The sequence below is a fragment of the Notolepis coatsorum genome (genome assembly GCF_963971535.1).
Source record: "Notolepis coatsorum genome assembly, chromosome: 3".
NCBI lineage: Eukaryota > Metazoa > Chordata > Actinopteri > Aulopiformes > Paralepididae > Notolepis > Notolepis coatsorum.
This window is the reverse complement of record NC_140167.1, coordinates 36,106,394-36,123,282: the sequence shown is the minus strand read 5'-3', so window position 1 is coordinate 36,123,282 and position 16,889 is coordinate 36,106,394. Positions and strand designations below refer to the sequence as shown.

General features: G+C 47.1%; 1 protein-coding gene across 1 annotated transcript in view; it reads left to right on the top strand.

The window, feature by feature from the left end:
- ttll5 (tubulin tyrosine ligase-like family, member 5) overlaps positions 1 to 16,889 on the top strand; it is a 129,413-nt gene that overhangs the window by 53,622 nt on the left and 58,902 nt on the right. The window contains exons 16-26 of the mRNA XM_084310603.1: positions 978 to 1,085; positions 1,262 to 1,353; positions 4,592 to 4,654; positions 8,135 to 8,283; positions 8,541 to 8,811; positions 11,793 to 11,913; positions 12,399 to 12,545; positions 12,765 to 12,862; positions 13,019 to 13,170; positions 13,469 to 14,035; positions 14,166 to 14,356. Of these exons, the coding sequence (XP_084166729.1) occupies positions 978 to 1,085; positions 1,262 to 1,353; positions 4,592 to 4,654; positions 8,135 to 8,283; positions 8,541 to 8,811; positions 11,793 to 11,913; positions 12,399 to 12,545; positions 12,765 to 12,862; positions 13,019 to 13,170; positions 13,469 to 14,035; positions 14,166 to 14,356 (1,959 nt within the window). The remainder of the gene's footprint in view (positions 1 to 977; positions 1,086 to 1,261; positions 1,354 to 4,591; positions 4,655 to 8,134; positions 8,284 to 8,540; positions 8,812 to 11,792; positions 11,914 to 12,398; positions 12,546 to 12,764; positions 12,863 to 13,018; positions 13,171 to 13,468; positions 14,036 to 14,165; positions 14,357 to 16,889) is intronic.

Below are 16,889 nucleotides of genomic sequence, written 5' to 3'. Positions count from 1 at the left end.
CACTTCTTGTTTTTTTATTTATTTTTTTCGCTGCTTATTTGATTTTATATGGTTTTTTGCTATTTATCTTAGTGGCAGACAGCTTGCTTGTATCGATTCCTAAATGCTGGTTTTAATAGAATTCCCATTACATTAGCGAAGTGGCCTCGGCCAAAGCCCATGCTTTTAATACTGCAGTGCAGCACTTAATTCAGACTCCCTCTGAAACTTCTCTGTGTGCAGGGGCTCGGCTCTTAGCAGCGTCTCTGGGTGTAGCGGTGAAGACGCCCAGCGCACTAAACCAGCACTGTCACGGATGCCATAAAGAAGAACCCTCTGGGGGCCTGTGGAGAACCTGTCCTCTGCCTCTGTACCGTGATTAAGAGGAACAGTTCAGATTATTTCGAGGGGGATTAGGGCCTTGTCAGTCTTTTTGGCTGCCATCGTATCCCCACAGCCTTGGTCAGACAAATCAAATGTAATCCCTCCGCCGCTATTTAGATGACAAATTCTGTATGTGATCCCATTGGGGTTATGCCCCGCTGTCTGGCCCGGCCTCAAACCAGTGTGCCAAAGTCGTCAATCAGGCCCTGGCGATGCACGCAGTGGGGGGAGGCAGTCAGGAATGCCAGTGATTTCAAAAAAGAAAGAAAAACAGAAGAAATATATATTTAAATCTATAAATAAATGTAAAGAGAAATGCTCCATTTATATAACGGAAGGATAGATCCGTTTTGTATCTGAAGGGTGTTTTTCAGTTGTGTTGGTTAAGTCTTATCAGGAAGAGGTGATTACCTGGCTAGATGTAATGTTATACCTAAGAATCATCCGACACCCTGCAGAAACACCTCATTCATTCCCATAATGAAACACCCGTGTCTTTGCACAGTTGGCAGGGATTGTGTGGTTGGAACGCAGGACAAATACATGGGTGGTATCAGTGGGTGTGTTATCATGTATCATTATCATTATGATCTTTCTTCCTTCTCTCTCTGTAGCGCCAGAGGCTCCTGTCAGCCAATAACCCAGAAACAGAACGGCCTCAGGACAAGCTGGGAGGCAAAGCGAGCCAGGGAGACAGCACTCTGGGCCTGACTAATGATGAGGTACTTAGCTTAGTGTCACTTAAGTCTCTTGACTGTTACAGATGAACCTATGGGAGTCTTCTAATACACTCTGTAGTCCTGTTGCACTAAGGCAAGCCGAGTGCGTGCAGTGACTCTTTTAATAAAACAAGTGTCTGAAATAATGTCCCCCCCCCCCCCCCCCCCCCTAATGTTAGAGGAAAGTGCTGAGGAGGATTAAAGAGGAGCATGAGAGACGAGGAGGCTTCATCCGAATCTTCCCCACCGCAGAGACCTGGGAGCTCTACAGGTGAGCGGGAGGAGGCGACGGCACCGCATTTGTTAACACATTGACTGCCGTTCACGTAGATCTACGTTTCTGTCGCCCGACGGTTGAGTGCCGGAAACTTAGATCTACGTTTCTGTCACGGTATTTATTTGATTATCTATTGCCATTCATAATTCAGCGGGGCACCTTGTGCATACTGTTGAGTGTGTCTGAGCTGGCAGGCGGTATTATACCGCCCTCTAACGCCTTTGGCCAGTAATGCACCCCGTTAGAAACGGGTTGGTTTCTTTTCTCTACCGAGCTGCGGCATGGGGGCGGGTCCTAAACACTCCGGCAAAACACACACTTGTAGGGATGCTTTGGACTACTAACCCCGCCCGCCCGTTGAAGAGCAATGTCCAACAACGTCGGAGGCACAATCGCTGTGGATAACTGGAATGGCGATGAGATTATTGGAATTTTTTTTTTCATTACTTCAGAGACCAGGTAAGGACACCATATATGAAAGCTTGCGTTGATCTGATATTTATTTCTACTGCGATTGAAGCTATCTGTGTTATAGCTGTTTGGCTGTTTTCCGTTGGGTTGCAGGAGGGGGGGGGGGGGGAAGCGCCGATCTAAATCACATTGCATGTGTGCACGACAAAGGATAATAGTGATGATCTAGCGTTGATTTCAGGAAGATCCGATAATCAGCAAAAAATGACAACATGTTTATTGAATTACACAAAAACGCTGTTTTCGTGTCTTTTCCCTGGAATTGCTCAGAAGCGGCCGGACTATGTTCATATCCAAAACGGTATAAAGCGGAAATGTACGGTTGAAAAAAGAATCTGTTTTTTGCACGTTGACCAGAAGCAGCTCAATGAGACTCGACGGCGTTATTAGACCCATAGCTATACTATAAAATATAGGTTTAAGTCTACAAAGTACAACTACGTTTACATGGGGTTAATGGACAGCACGGAAGTGGTCACTTCCCGGAAGGGGCGTGGCACTCAATGTGTTAAAGGAAAACGGCAATATTATGGGAAATGTGTTCAGGCTATTCAGCTGCAAGGTAGCCTTGCTTAGCACAAATTAATGGAAGTGGATACGGATCTGCTAGCCTAGCTTAAAACTCTGGGAGAGGTGTTTTCGGCCAACGCCTAGGCAAGCCACTCCATATCCGCTTCCATTAATTTGTGCTAGGCTATCTTGCAGCCAGATAGCTTTTTTACTGAACGTGCAGAGAGGAAATTGTTATCCATCTTCTTATCTGACTCTGGAGAAGACATTAAGCGCATAATAATCACATAATGTTTGCATGTTCCTTGCACTGAAAGGCTTTAGTGGATTGGAACGGCAGCGTGGCTACAGAGTAGAGCTCCAGACTCATGATCGGAATATCACCGGTTCGAGCCCCGGTGAAGGCTGTTGTCGGAAAGTGGTATTGTTGTCCAGCAGGGGGCACTCTGTCCTCTGGACTAGTCAGTAACAATGCCCCTGTTACAGTGATAGGGACACTGTACAGCTGCGAGTGCCGTCCTTCGGATGAGACGCTAAACCGAGGTCCTGACTGAATTCCGTCGTTAGAGAACCCAGGGCGCTTATCGCAAAGAGTAGGGGGTTCCCGACGTTCCTGGCCAAATTCCCAATCAGGTCTCTGACATCAAGGCCACCTAATCATCCCTTCCCCTTAACTCAATCAGCGCCATACGCTGTCCCCATCTCTGCCGCTTCAGGCCAGCTTAAAATGTCATTTCCGCAGTGTTTCACTATGTTTGCAGAGCTGTCTGTGTGTTCTGTATTATAGCTGTGGAGACAATGGTGTGGCTCATTTGAACAAAAATAGTTTGTTTCTACACACTGTAGTTTGTAGTTTATTACACGCTAACCATCCCGCATTTCCAAGATAATCCAGTCTTTTTCCATAGAACGCGAGATAAAACGTGTTATATGCAATAATCCCAAACTGTTCTGGTTGATCCCCTGAAACCCCAAATACTCCCAAATCAAAGGTATATACCATGTACACATGTACCTTCACAAAATCATCAAGGGGGGGGGGGGGTCGTTTTAACTCAAAACTATAATCGTGTCTGTCGAGCATGTTTTACGTCCGGTAAAACGCAAAACTGTGATCGTTAGAAATATAGACAAACCAGACATAGCCTACAAACTTGCTCAAAGTATTTACAATAACATTTAGTTCTAGTTTGGAAAGGTTTTTATAACCCAATACAAAACATCCTGAGGTGCCAAACGAAAACTAAAATGGAACAGTTTAGAAAGTCAACTCTGCACGCTTGCCCCCATTAAGAGTCAGTCTCTTCTTAAGATAAGATAAGATATTCCTTTATTGATCCCCTTGGGGAAATTCAGGCGTCATAGCAGCATGGGGGAGGGGAGGTACAGGTATGGGCATGGTAATAGTAGAAGACATAAATATAGGTAATACAATTATAGTAAAGATAAAAATAAGCAGTGTAAACAATATAAATAACTCTGAATGACTATAAGAATATGAGCAAGTAAACAGTGTAATTAAAGGTGCAGATGAGGGTCTGTATGCCCTATCAGTTCTATTATACTCTTTATCTCTTGGGAACAAGAGATAAACATGTGAACTTTCATTTCTATATTAGTTCCCATGTAGACCACCAGCTAAACTCGCACGAGTCCCATAATTCAAAATGCCGCCATTATTGAAGCTTTCTTCTGAATTCATTTGAACTCAGGATATTTAGACTAAAAGTGCACAAGCAGTGACTGATGCCAAACCCTACCACCACCACCACCACCACCACCACCTCCTCTTCTAGACTGTTACTACTGTACCCACCAGAGCAGAGCCGTATGCCACATGGTTACTGTACGTTACTTGTCGGAAGGTATTTATAGACTTTGCCGCTCTGTATATATTTTTTCCGACCATGGCTCATGTCCCATGATGACTTCAAGTTTAAGCGGCATGAAAGCCCCCGTTTTAAGAGGAAATCCATTTTTTGTGCTTACCGTCCATATTCCTACAGTATATGCAGGACTTGCAGCTTGATTCGCTTTATGGGCCTGTTAGTAGTGAGGATTTAGTATGTTATTGAGTGGTTTGGGAAATGATTAGGGCATTTAAACAGTGGCTGCTTTCAGAATGGCTGTGTCACAGTAGCCCGGCTTTAACACGTTTACCACAAACGAGACCGTGGAGGTCCCCGTCGGCCCCGCGCTGCACTTATGATTATTGCAATTTGGTTATTATCTGTGTCTTTCTTCCTCCCAGTGTGTATCTGGAGTCGAAGACATCCATGAACTCCATGTTGGCCAACAGACTTTTCCATGGGAGGTAAGCATTTCCATTGTGGTTGGGATCAGGGGGTGGAACTGCCTCTCCATCAGTTTGTGGAATTGGTTGGATTCTAACTTTCTTCTAACTGTCTTCGGTTGGATAGGTGAGAGGAATAGCTAATAAGATGTGTTTGATAATATGACAAGAGTTACAGTACGTTTTCCAGTAGCTCTCTGTGTCTATGTGGCAGTGTGGTTTGTAGTTGAGAGTTAATTAAGAGGCTAGGGGAAAATCTTTTTATATAGTACCACATCATTATGCGTTTGGTTGCCTGTCTGTCTGTCTGTCTGTCTGTCTGTCTGTCTGTCTGTCTGTCTGTCTGTCTGTCTGTCTGTCTGTCTGTCTGTCTGTCTGTCTGTCTGTCTGTCTGTCTGTCTGTCTGTCTGTCTGTCTGTCTGTCTGTGTGTCTGTGTGTCTGTGTGTCTGTGTATCTATGGCTGTGGTGGATGAAACTTGGCACACAGGTTGTCAGCAGGCCAGGGATGCAACTCCTGGACTATTTTTCAAATTGGTCAACGACAAGTATTTTACTTGAATTAATTTACATCATTGTCCATTCAAATATATATTCAGTACAATGTTACATATTTTGAACACGAGAGGGCAATGCTACACAGATTTCTGCTCAGAGCCTCAGGGAATCAGCTCTCTGGCCCCTGTTTACAACATGGACATGCCATAGTGAACCTATTGCCGGTGCTATACCTATGCTGAATTAATCCCCATCATTGTCCATTGAAATAAGCCCTGCCCCCTCATGCTTGGAACCTGTTTATATCACCCTTCCTATGCTTCCTATCACCCTTCCTATGTTTCCTAACAACCACCTTATGCTTCCTATCTCCCTTCCTATGCTTCCTAACATGCTTTCTATCACCGTTCCTGTGCTTCCCATCACCCTTCCTATGCTTTCTAACAACCTCCCTATGCTTCCTATCATGCTTCCTATCACCCTTCCTATGCTTCTCAACAACCTCTCTATGCTTCATGTCACCGTTCTTATGCTTCCTATCACCCTTCCTATGCTTCCTAACATGCTTCCTATCACCCTTCCTATGCATCCTAACAACCTTCCTATGCTTCCTGTCACCGTTCTTATGCTTCCTATGTTTTCTAACACCCTTCCTATGCTTCCTGACATCCTTTCTCTGCTCCCTATAAACCTCATTATGCTTCCTAACTTCCTTCCTATGCTTTCTAACTTCCTTCCTATGCTTCCTATCACCCTTCCTATGCTTCCTAACACCCTTCCTATGCTTCCTAACATCCTTTCTATGCTTCCTAACATGCTTCCTATAATCCTCATTATGCTTCGTATCACTCTTCCTAAGCTTCCTAACATCCTTCATATGCTTCCTAACATCCTTACTATGCTTCCTAACATGCTTTCTATGCTTCCTAATATGCTTTATATGCTTCCTAACATCCTTCCTATGCTTCCTAACATCCGTCCTATGCTTCCTAACATGCTTTCTATGTTTCCTAGCATCCTTCCTATGTTTCCTAACATCTGTCCTATGCTTCCTAACATCCGTCCTATGCTTCCTAACATCCGTCCTATGCTTCCTAACATGCTTTCTATGCTTCCTAACATCCGTCCTATGCTTCCTAACATGCTTTCTATGCTTCCTGACATCCTTCCTATAGTTCCTATCACCCTTCCTATGCTTCCTATTACCACTAATGCTAATAACTATAAGGAGACTGGTTTTGTGTGTTTGTCTGTCTGTCACATGTAATTTATTATCACATGTCACATTTATTATCACATTTATTGTCACATTTATTATCACATCAAATCAAATCAAATTTGTAAGGCCCGACAACACACGTTAATGTCCCCATGGGCCGTACACTTCTTCTTTAAACAAGTCAAGAAGAAACATCACAATAAGTCAAGAACAAAACAAGAACACCATAAGGTCAAAAAAAATTCAAATAAATGCAAAATAAATAAATGCAACACTCCCAGACATACCCCACGCGAAGGTAAGGAAAAACTCACTAAAACCTAGCAATAGGAGAGGGTTAGAGAGTTCCCATGTTTGTAGTGGGCGGAGATGGAGCAATAAATACATGTAGTGAGCATATGCATACATGGTGACAGTAGAATCATAGTATATAAGAAAATTGTGAAATAGAGTAATAGATAGAACTACTGCAAGCGTAACTATGGATACAGGATGAGATACAAGACAATAGCTCAGGGCCGTATGCCCCGTGGGGGCAGGAGACGTCACTCAGAGGGTTCAGCACTGCAGGCCAGACAGAAGACGGTATGAAGCTGTTCCATGGGACCGGTTGAGACAGAGACAGAGGTTAAAAGGTTCTCCTATGTCTGCAGAAAAGCAGACAAGGGAGCAAATAGACATCCTAACTAAACTAGACAGATTAATCTAAGGGTCAGTCCCCGACCAGGTGAGATCAGGGTAGGTTGAAGGAGATAGAGAAAAGATGGGTCTTAAGCAGGGATTTAAAAGCTTCAACAGAGCAGGCGCCCCTGACGACGGCAGGTAATTTGTTCCACAGGTAGGGAGCGCGGTAGACAAAGGCTCTGTGGCCGGCGGATTTCTTTTTAACCCTAGGAATCGATAGAAGCCCCGCATTTTGTGAGCGCAGAGCACGAGCGGGCGAGTATCGAGAGAGATGAGATCGGATAGATAGAGCGGTGCAAGCCCATTTAAAATTTTGTAGGTGAGGAGTAGCACTTTAAAATCAGATCGGGCTTGAATAGGAAGCCAGTGTAGGGTGGACAAAACTGGTGTTTTCTAGTTTTAGTTAGTATCCGTGCAGCCACATTTTGCACGAGTTGAAGATTTTTGATGCTTGAATTAGGTAGGCCTGAAAAGAGTGCATTACAGTAGTCTAGACGTGATGAGACAAAAGCATGAATTAGGGTTTCAGCATCAGCCAGAGTTAAAATGGGGTGAATTTTTGTGATATTACGAAGATGGAAGAAGGCAATTTTGGTGACATTTTTTATATGTGCATTAAATGAGAGGGAGGAATCAAAAATGACTCAGAGGTTTTTTTATGGTGGAGCTCTGGGATACATGACAAGTATCAAAGTTGAGGGAGATGTCCTGAAACAGGCCTCTGTGGTTTGGGGGGCCAACAATTAACATCTCAGTTTTATCTGCATTAAGGAGTAGAACGTTTTGCGACATTCTCTTTTTGACAAGCAGGCAAGCCTCAAGATTTTGTAATTGGGAGGAATCATTTGGCTTAATAGGTATATATAATTGGGTGTCATCAGCGTAAAATGAAAGTTTATGCCAAATTTGCGTATGATATTGCCGAGGGGTAGCATGTAAGTCACATTTACTCGCCTTCACTCAAAACCCAGTCTAATCGGGTTACTAGCAGCCCAGTGTTTTCTATGTTTTGAAATCTGAGAGTATCTTATTAGTGAGAAAAGTCTTCCTAACCAGTACCGAGGGCCATTCCGGTTGACCGGCTCTGCCTCTCGTCTCCCAGGAACCTGAATGCTAATGTGCAGCTGCAGGTGGAAGTGTTCCATGCCTGTCACGTGATCCAGTACGAGAGGAGGCTCTTGTCTCTAGAGGCGCGGAAGAAGAGACAGCGCCACCTGGCTCGGCGCTCTGCCGCGGGGAGGAAAAAGTCGGGTAAGGCTCTGGCTCAGCTCAGGAAAACTTTGCAGCAAATTATGATCTCAGACCAAGGACAGTCAATTGTACTCCTTTGGTTTCAGTAAAGATCTCCCCCGTGGCAGGATAAGTGTGGCCAAATATGTCAAAGTTCATTACAGCAACAGTAACAACCCTCTCCTGAGTTTGCGCGTATATGAGTGTCTGCGTTTGATCCAATAAAAGGCAGTGATGAACCTGACATTTGTGTCTCTCTGCGGTGCTGTGTACTTCAGGCCAGGGCTGCAAGGCCTCCCCTGCTCAGAACAGCAATGAGGACATCAGGGAGGGAGAGGAGCGCGTGCAGGAGGAAATGGAGGAGGAGAAGCCGGCTGTGGAGCCATTCTCACACAGGGCTCCGGCTGCGCCGCAGACAGAAGCGGGGGCCCGGGCCACCCCACTGGAGCGCCTCCACAATGAGGCCCTGTCCTCCTCGGAGATTGCCAAGCACAACGCCAAGCCCAAAGTCAACCTGCTCCACATCCTCCAGCAGGGCTGGGACCTCAGGTCAGTCTGCACCCCGGCCTGCTGCTCCTTTGGCAGCCCTCCTCCCTCCTCACTCCCCGCTTCACTCAGGCTGCGGTTACATGAGGGAAAAACAGGAACGTTGCATTTTCACTTTTCACAACGTTGCGTTATCAAAGTCAGGTTAGACGATGCGTTGTCTCCTGAACTCTCTCGTTGTCAGAAGCTGGCGTGGTCAGACGGCAAACGGATCTCATCACTGAATTCAACACTGAGCATGCGCGGGAGGTATTTCGTCGAGTGCACAAAAGCGCGAGCTCGGGGGTTAGAAAATACAGAGCGCACACACAAATCCGCAAGTCTCTGTTCAGAACAACAAGAAGTAATCGACAACAAGATTTCTAGCTATGGCAAAAAATACAAAAGATCAATTTACTTGGACCAACAACGAGGTGATACTGCTGCTAGACGTTACATTGGAGTACAAAACAAGCAATATACCCTCAAATGTCGACTGGGAGTCGGTGCTAATATGTGCGTCCAAAATGAGAACACTGAAAATGCTGAAACGCTGCCACAAAATGTACAAAATAAAAGTATTTTCCGGTGTTTTAGACGTCGCTCTTTTATTTTGAAACCCCCCAACCGGAAGTGTTATCGTTGTTTTCTAGCGGAACAACTTGTGTCGTCCGGTTCTGTGCTTTTGAGCTAACGCAAATGCAGCTACAGGCAATCGATGAGGAGGAAGAGCTGCTGATTTTAATCGGCAGGAGAGAGAGAGCGTGTCAAAGCCGTATATAATATGGTGTGGTCGTAGGCACGAACTACCTGTTGTATTAAATTAATTGATTGATGTTTAACTTGTCCGTGTCCAGTCCTTTTGACTATCCCCACCCGTTCATTGTAAACAATGATGCATGTAATTGTATTAACGTTACTGTGTGTAGCTATGTTAATAAATTCTGAATGGCATTAACGTTAGTTGGGTATGTCAACTAGTATGATATTCCAGACAAACAAAGCTATTTAGTTAGCTTGCTAGCTATCATTGGTAATCAAAAGTTGTCTGTATTTAACGTTACCTCAGGATACCATTGTATTTAATTGGTTAGCTATTTAGCTAATGTTTATAGCATTAGAACAGGGCTCCGGCAGCGCCGCAGACAGAAGCCGGGGCCCGGGCCACCCCACTGGAGCGCCTCCACAATGAGGCCCTGTCCTCCTCGGAGATTGCCAAGCACAATGCCTAGCCCAAAGTCAACCTGCTCCACATCCTCCAGGAGGGCTGGGACCTCAGGTCAGTCTGCACCCCGGCCTGCTGCTCCTGTTGGCAGCCCTCCTCCCTCCTCACTCCCCGCTTCACTCAGGCTGCGGTTACATGAGGGAAAAACAGGAACGTTGCATTTTCACTTTTCACAACGTTGCGTTGTCACAGTCAGGTTAGACGACGCGTTGTCTCCTGAACTCTCTCGTTGTCAGAAGCTCCCTTCCACCCCTCCCTCCCTCCCTCTTTCAGCGGGAGAAATATGAGGTGTACAGAGGCACCGGCCAAGAGAGCCGAGAAGAAAAGCTGGCCCCCTTTTCATAGCTCGGCATGTTTTGATCAGCCCTTCGAGAGCGTGACTCCTCCATGTCTACCTAGTTCACAATGTGGAAGACGAAGGGCCCGGAGCCACAGCCAACCCTACGTGTCAGCCTCCAAGTGCACGCAGAGACCACTAGTGGAGAGGCACCTATTGATTGGCCTTCTAATTGCAGGAGTCGCACTGTCTCCGTTTCAATCCAGGAGGGATTTTAAAGGCTCCCCGCTATCCGTTGTTACGCAATATCTCACCTTAACTATTAATGAATATCCGTACATCTGTCGAAAGTGTAACAAAGACCCTAGTCTCCTATTGATTTTCAAAGTGGGCCTGAAATTGTAATTCGAGTAGGAATTACAATAACAAGTCTGAGTTTGTAGAAATTCCTCGCCCTCCTTGCCAGGCGTATGAGCGGTGCCGGGCAATTATAGTACAGTATATCATTGTTTGTGTTTGACAACTTTTTTCCACAACATTTTCCTGCTGCCAGCCGGCTGACAGTACCCTGTTCAGGTTGTGACTCGGGCCACGAAAACAATTCATCACTCGACACCGGCGGAGGACAAGTCACACTGCGCTCCAACAACCTTTTGGCTGAAACCGATCCATACCTGTTTTTGTTTTCTCAAGACAGCGAACACAATGTCTGTCACCGCTCGCTCGTGCTCCTCTGCTCTAACACATGTATTAGAGATTCCAACCCCAAAAAAAAGAGAAGAAAAAGCCAAAACAACCTTTACTGTCAGTTCCAAGGGAATTGGCCGGAGTCCTGGCTGAGATTATTTATTATGAGCTGTCAGGGAATGACACAGAGGGAAGATAATCGAGCGTGGGTGCGTGTGTGTGTGTGTGTGTGTGTGTGTGTGTGTGTGTGTGTGTGTGTGTGATGGCGGCAGGCGGCAGGTCGCAGCTGCTGGAGCGCATCGCTCTTAACATCTGAGCAAACACCCGGCGTAACTGCAGCCGTTAACGTAGTAATGTGCAATATGTTACTGTGGAGATTATTCTGGACTATGTGTCTGCTCTCTGCGGTCAAAGTGGCCTACAAACGAGCGCTCCAAAGTGGGAGAATCTACCAACAACAATGGACTCCCCGTGACCCGACGCCAATCCACCTGTCGGGCCTGGAGCTGCCTATGTGTGCGTGTAGCTTTGGTTGCCATTGCCAATTTGGGCACGAATGTAAAACAATCACTCACAATGTCAAATTGCACTGATAATATTTGTGTCCTTTAGACATTGTATTGATGTGGACATGAATAAAGATTCTATGTGTGTGTGTATGAAACTCCCAAATGTATCTTTTCCGTTTACAGTAATGCCCCCTCATCCATGATGATGTTATCTCTCTCGCTCTGCCCCCTCATGTCATTCACTTCTCCTAAAGTCCTCCTCTGTTGTTGTTGTTGTTGTTGTTGTTGTTGTTGTTCTGTTCTCCAGTAAGCTGCAGGCCCGGATGGCCTTCTCCTCCTACCTGCAGCGGGTCCAGCTGAGACTCCTGGCCGAGAGCAGGACCAACACCACGGCCACGGCCTGGCTGGACAACGACAGCGACCATATGGTACGTCGACGAGGGCCGTCTCCACTAACACTAACACTAACCCCCCAGTTGTACGGGTAGGAAACCCTGGAGCGTTGTTTTCCTTCTCGTTTCATTGTTTTTATCTGCGTCTGATTTTCCGTGCGATGTTACTCACCCCGGACCGCGTCTCCGGTGTTGGATGTGCACAAGGTGGTCCAACAGGAAAACGCAGGCTTCCCGATCGTAAAAACGTCTCCTCTGTCGCGTCGGAATAGCAAACAACATCATCACCATCGTCATCATCGTCATTGGCATCAGCCTCAAACGTTTGGGGAAAATAAACGTGAACACGCCGCAACACACGTATGTGTCAGTCCCCGGTCACCTGAATGGAAAGGTCTGCTTCACGCGTCATCCAACAGTGAAAGGCCGGCATACAAGCTTAGCAGCCGTGACTCCGGCGTGACGTATCGATGATTCCGTGGCAGTGACTCTCTCTCTCTCTGTATATTTGTCATGTCCAGGAGTTGGTGATTCGCTTCCTGAAGAGAGCCGCCAGCAACCTTCAACATGACCTGAAGATGGTTCTGCCAAGTTGCCAGCTTCCCCTCCAGGACCGCAGACGCATCCTGTCCCACCAACTGGGAGAGTTCATCCGCTGCTACAACAAGGTGCCCCTTGACGACGACAGGGACACGGGTCTCATTCCTCAACGCGCGCCGACTGACTGGCGGGCGTTCACCGGCCTGACGTTATCTAGTGTCATTTTATAATTCTATCAAATAGAAAATGTTTGTGTAAAGATGACTAACACGGAGAGATACTCCCGCTATCTCCTCCATAGACGAGGGAGTAACATTGGTGTCTTTTTTTTCTTCTTATCCCGACAGGAGACGGAACATATGGCGGAGAAGCAGGAGAGCAGGAGAGAGGAGGAGGAGCGCTGCGTCAACCCCGGTGTCTTTCAGGAGTACATCAGCGGAGCAAGGTTAGCTTGTTGGCACGCACCCCCGCTATTGTTTCAACGGGTTGGCTCCGCGCAACTCCACATATGCTACTGCCTTTTAACGGTGACCTCAATCTGCTTTACACACATGCCGCTGTCTCATAGCATATTCTTCTTTCTTTTCTTTCTTTTACACAGTGAAAATGATCTGGAGGAAGTCCTGACATTCTACACACGCAAAAACAAATCAGCCAGCGTCTTCCTGGGAACAAAAGTCAGGAGTGTCAAGACAGAGAGCTGTGAGAAAAGTGCCTCGGGAGAGGCATTCGAACCCTGTGAAAACCCTAAGAGTGAGTTGAAAAAGAGGTCACAGTTTGGATTCCCGTCTTCTGTATTTTTGACACGTTACCCCACTGGTGTCTTTTAACCATTTTCTGAGCTCAGTAAAGGTTGAATTTGGATGTTTTGATTTGTAAAGCCTTAGAGGAGGGAGGGGGGGAAAAGAAAAAAGATTGAGTCATAAAGAGTCAAGAAGAGGTCAGCCTCGGATGATTAGGCCCTCATCTGGGGAAAATAAATGTGTGTCAGAGCCATGGAATGGCTGACTGGCGATAAAGGAGCTCTGGCTTATTCTTCTCCTCTAAACAGCTCTGCTTGTGGCCAAAGAGGGTTCCAGCACCTCCTCGCTCTCCACAGACCAGGACTCCAAGGCCAGCGGGGACCAGCCCTCCATCTACATGCTGACTGCGGTTCAACACAGCAGAACCCAGCCAGACATCAAGGCCTCTCCGCACTCCTCCACCTTCCCCGCCACCTTAGACTGTGTCCACGTTCACCTGCAGCGCTGCCCGCCTCCGCCCGAGTCCCTGCCTCTCCACTGTCCCCCGCCGCCGCCGCCCTCCCAGCCCCCGTCCTACGCGCAATCCATGGCCAAATCTCACTTCTGCCTCCCTCCCCAACCGGAGCCCCCTCCCAAAGCCCCACCCTACCCCTCTTCCTCCCCCTCCTCCTCCTCTGTGGTCGCCCAGCTGCCTAGGCGCTGGGTGGCCGCTCGTGTCGGCCCAAACACAGTGCCTGTCCCGCAGCCGCCCCAGTTCCTGAGGAGGATCCAGTCGTCCACCTCCTCCGTCTCCAGCCCTACGGGAGCCTCCTCTGTGCCCAGTGCCAAGCACATCTACAGCCAGAAGTTCTCTAGATCCACCTCCGCGGGGCAAGGTAAGTGCATTACCCGATTCTACACGCCGTTTGATGTTTCTCACTCAACAATACCCCAGATCCCCCCCATTTGTTTTTATTACCCCCCTCTACAATCTCTCACCTTCTTTTCATGTGGTTTCCTCTTCAGTGATGAAGAGAAGCAGCATCTCCGGCGCGGTGACATCACAGTCGGTGGGAGTCCTCAAAGAGCTGAACTTCCTGTCCGCCCAGGCCCAGTCCAACCAGCAGGCCATCATCTCGGCTCTGCAGAAGCTGGGCGACAAGCAGGCCGCCCGCCACTACGCCAGCTCTGGCCACATCGACCTGCTGACTCAGCACGTGAGTTTCAACCTCTCTCTCGTCTCCTTTCAAAGCCCCCGGTCGCCCCGCTAAGCCGGCGGCTCATGTCACCCAGAAGGGGAAGTCATAAATAAATTGAGTCAGAATAAAAATAGAAAGTGTGTTTAGCTCGCTATGTAGTCGAACCCCCCCCCCCCCCCCCCCTTCCCTGTGTTGCTTCAGATGAGGAAGCCTCTCTCCACAGTAGTCTCACTCGCTGTGAGGTCTCAGATGTTTCTGTGTCGGCAGCGTAAACCTGGCTTTGACCCCATGCTGATTGACGGCACGGAGCGGCTCATTCATCCAGCTGAGCGGTTGGAGCCTGTGGGTCTGCTAGCCCGCGTACTGTGCACCTTCCTCCTCCAGCCTGCAGCCTGCCTCTCTAGCCGGTAGGCTGGGGTGGGGGTGGTGGTGGTGGTGGTGGTGGTGTGGGGGTTAGAGCTGGAACTGGCTGGCTGGTCTAAGCAGCGATGAGCCACGTTGAGCCCAGGCTCTGTGTGAGGTCTCATTATCAGATGCTCCACGGGGGAGTGCTTTCTGTTGATGCTTAACAGGCAGACACTTTTTTTGTGGTAATTGATGCTTATAAATAGAAGAATGTGGCAAATTGGCACAGAGCGGGGAGCTCCTCTCTCGGCTCCGCCACCCTCTTCGTCTTTCTCCCCCTGAAGGTTTGTCGTGGGTAGCCCCCCCCCCCTCTCCTCCCCAGTCTTCCTCTTCCCCTCCTCTTCTGCAGAGATTTTTTTCCCTCTCTCTGTCAGTGTTTTGTGATGGCACCAGACCACACAGACTGTAGGTTTTATGGCTTCCTCTCTGCTGTACAGTATTCTGTTTCTCTGAGAGGTGTTTTCTGTAATTCCTATGAATAGTTAATCCTCTGCATGGCAGCAGCTTATTTTTGCAGAGTAGTTTTAATGGCTTGCACTTAAAGGCTTGGCATACATTTTGGCCTTTCTTTAGGCTCAGATTAGAAGTCATTAAATCTCTTATTTAACTCGATAGAGCTGTGTAAAGAAAATTAAAAAGATAAGCAACCCTTCTGTTACACTCATTGACCTTTGTGGGTTCAGTAATTACTCACTCTCATGCTAACCTACGTATCATAAAAATAACTATAACTCCACCAGGCCCGGTTGCACTAAATCTACTTGCCCTAATTGTTCAACAATGAGGTGAACATTTGTAATTAGTCTTTTGCTGTGAAATATAGTGTAGGCAGGATGATTAATTCTTCCTATGTTTAACTCTTGCCTAGAGTGTGCTTTGTGTGTGTGTGTGTGTGTGTGTGTGTGTGTGTGTGTGTGTGTGTGTGTGTGTGTGTGTGTGTGTGTGTGTGTGTGTGTGTGTGTGTGTGTGTGTGTGTGTGTGTGTGTGTGTGTGTGTGTGTGTGTGTGTGTGTGTGTGTGTGTGTGTCTTTTACATTAAACTTCTATAACACTCTTGCCTCAAGACAGGCCTGCTTGTGTACCGTGTGCCCGAACATGACCGAACACGACAGAGCATTATAGCAATTACACCTTGGTCTGGAGAAGGGTACCCGCACTGCACATGCAGGGAAATATGATAACATTCAACTCTTGATATCTTGACATTTTCTGCCTCATTTGCACCTCAGTGTATGCATGTTGGTTCCCCCAAGCAGTAAGTAATGGGCAGTCACACCCAGAGGAGGTGCTGTAGACACGCTTCAAGTGTAATTCCAGCTGGCAGGGAAATCCTAACAGTTGAGAATGGAGGTATTTGTTAGGTCGAGCAGACGAGAGACTCAAATCTGTTGGACATCATTCCTGCCCAGGTTGTAGAACAATGTAGCCACACTGGCCATTTCAATGGTCCAAGCATTGGGCATTATGCGGCATTGAAGCATAAGCAATATTGTTACAAAGGATCAGATTAAACCGAATATATATATTTATTGATTGATATATATTGCATAGTATTTGTATATCGTTTGATATCCCTTGTATATTCTTTGTACATATACACGGAATATCCCTTTAGCCTAGTACAGACCATAATATTTCATTCTCCTATTGGACAGCGGTCCACAGGCGCCGGGGCCATGCCTCCAGAGTCAGGTTCAAGGCCACCGTCAAGACATGTCTGTACATGCCCGGCCTTGCCCAGGAATACGAGACAGAAATGAGGTTGGCACTAGATTGTTCGCCGTGCATATAAATATGGCGCAGGTGAATACAGAAGTAGAGTTACCCAATAAGTTGAAGCCTCACCCACGATACTCCGTGTGGTGAAGTATGGCCTGTTTGGCCCCAAATAGAGCATTGAGACCGCGTGCGAATTAATAACTGAATTGTCAGAGTTTGGCGCTATACCGTCGAGTGCGACATATTTCTATTAAGTCAGTAATAGTCTATTTGTGTATAGTGTATCGTGCGGCTAAAGTTCTACAGTGACCAGCATCACCAACGCTTCCTCGTACCAGCTAGAGTGCTTATCCAGGCTGGGCTGCTTTCATGGCGCTTTCACCCGAGGAGACCTAGACGAGAACCGTGTGGACATGTACACTGGATTA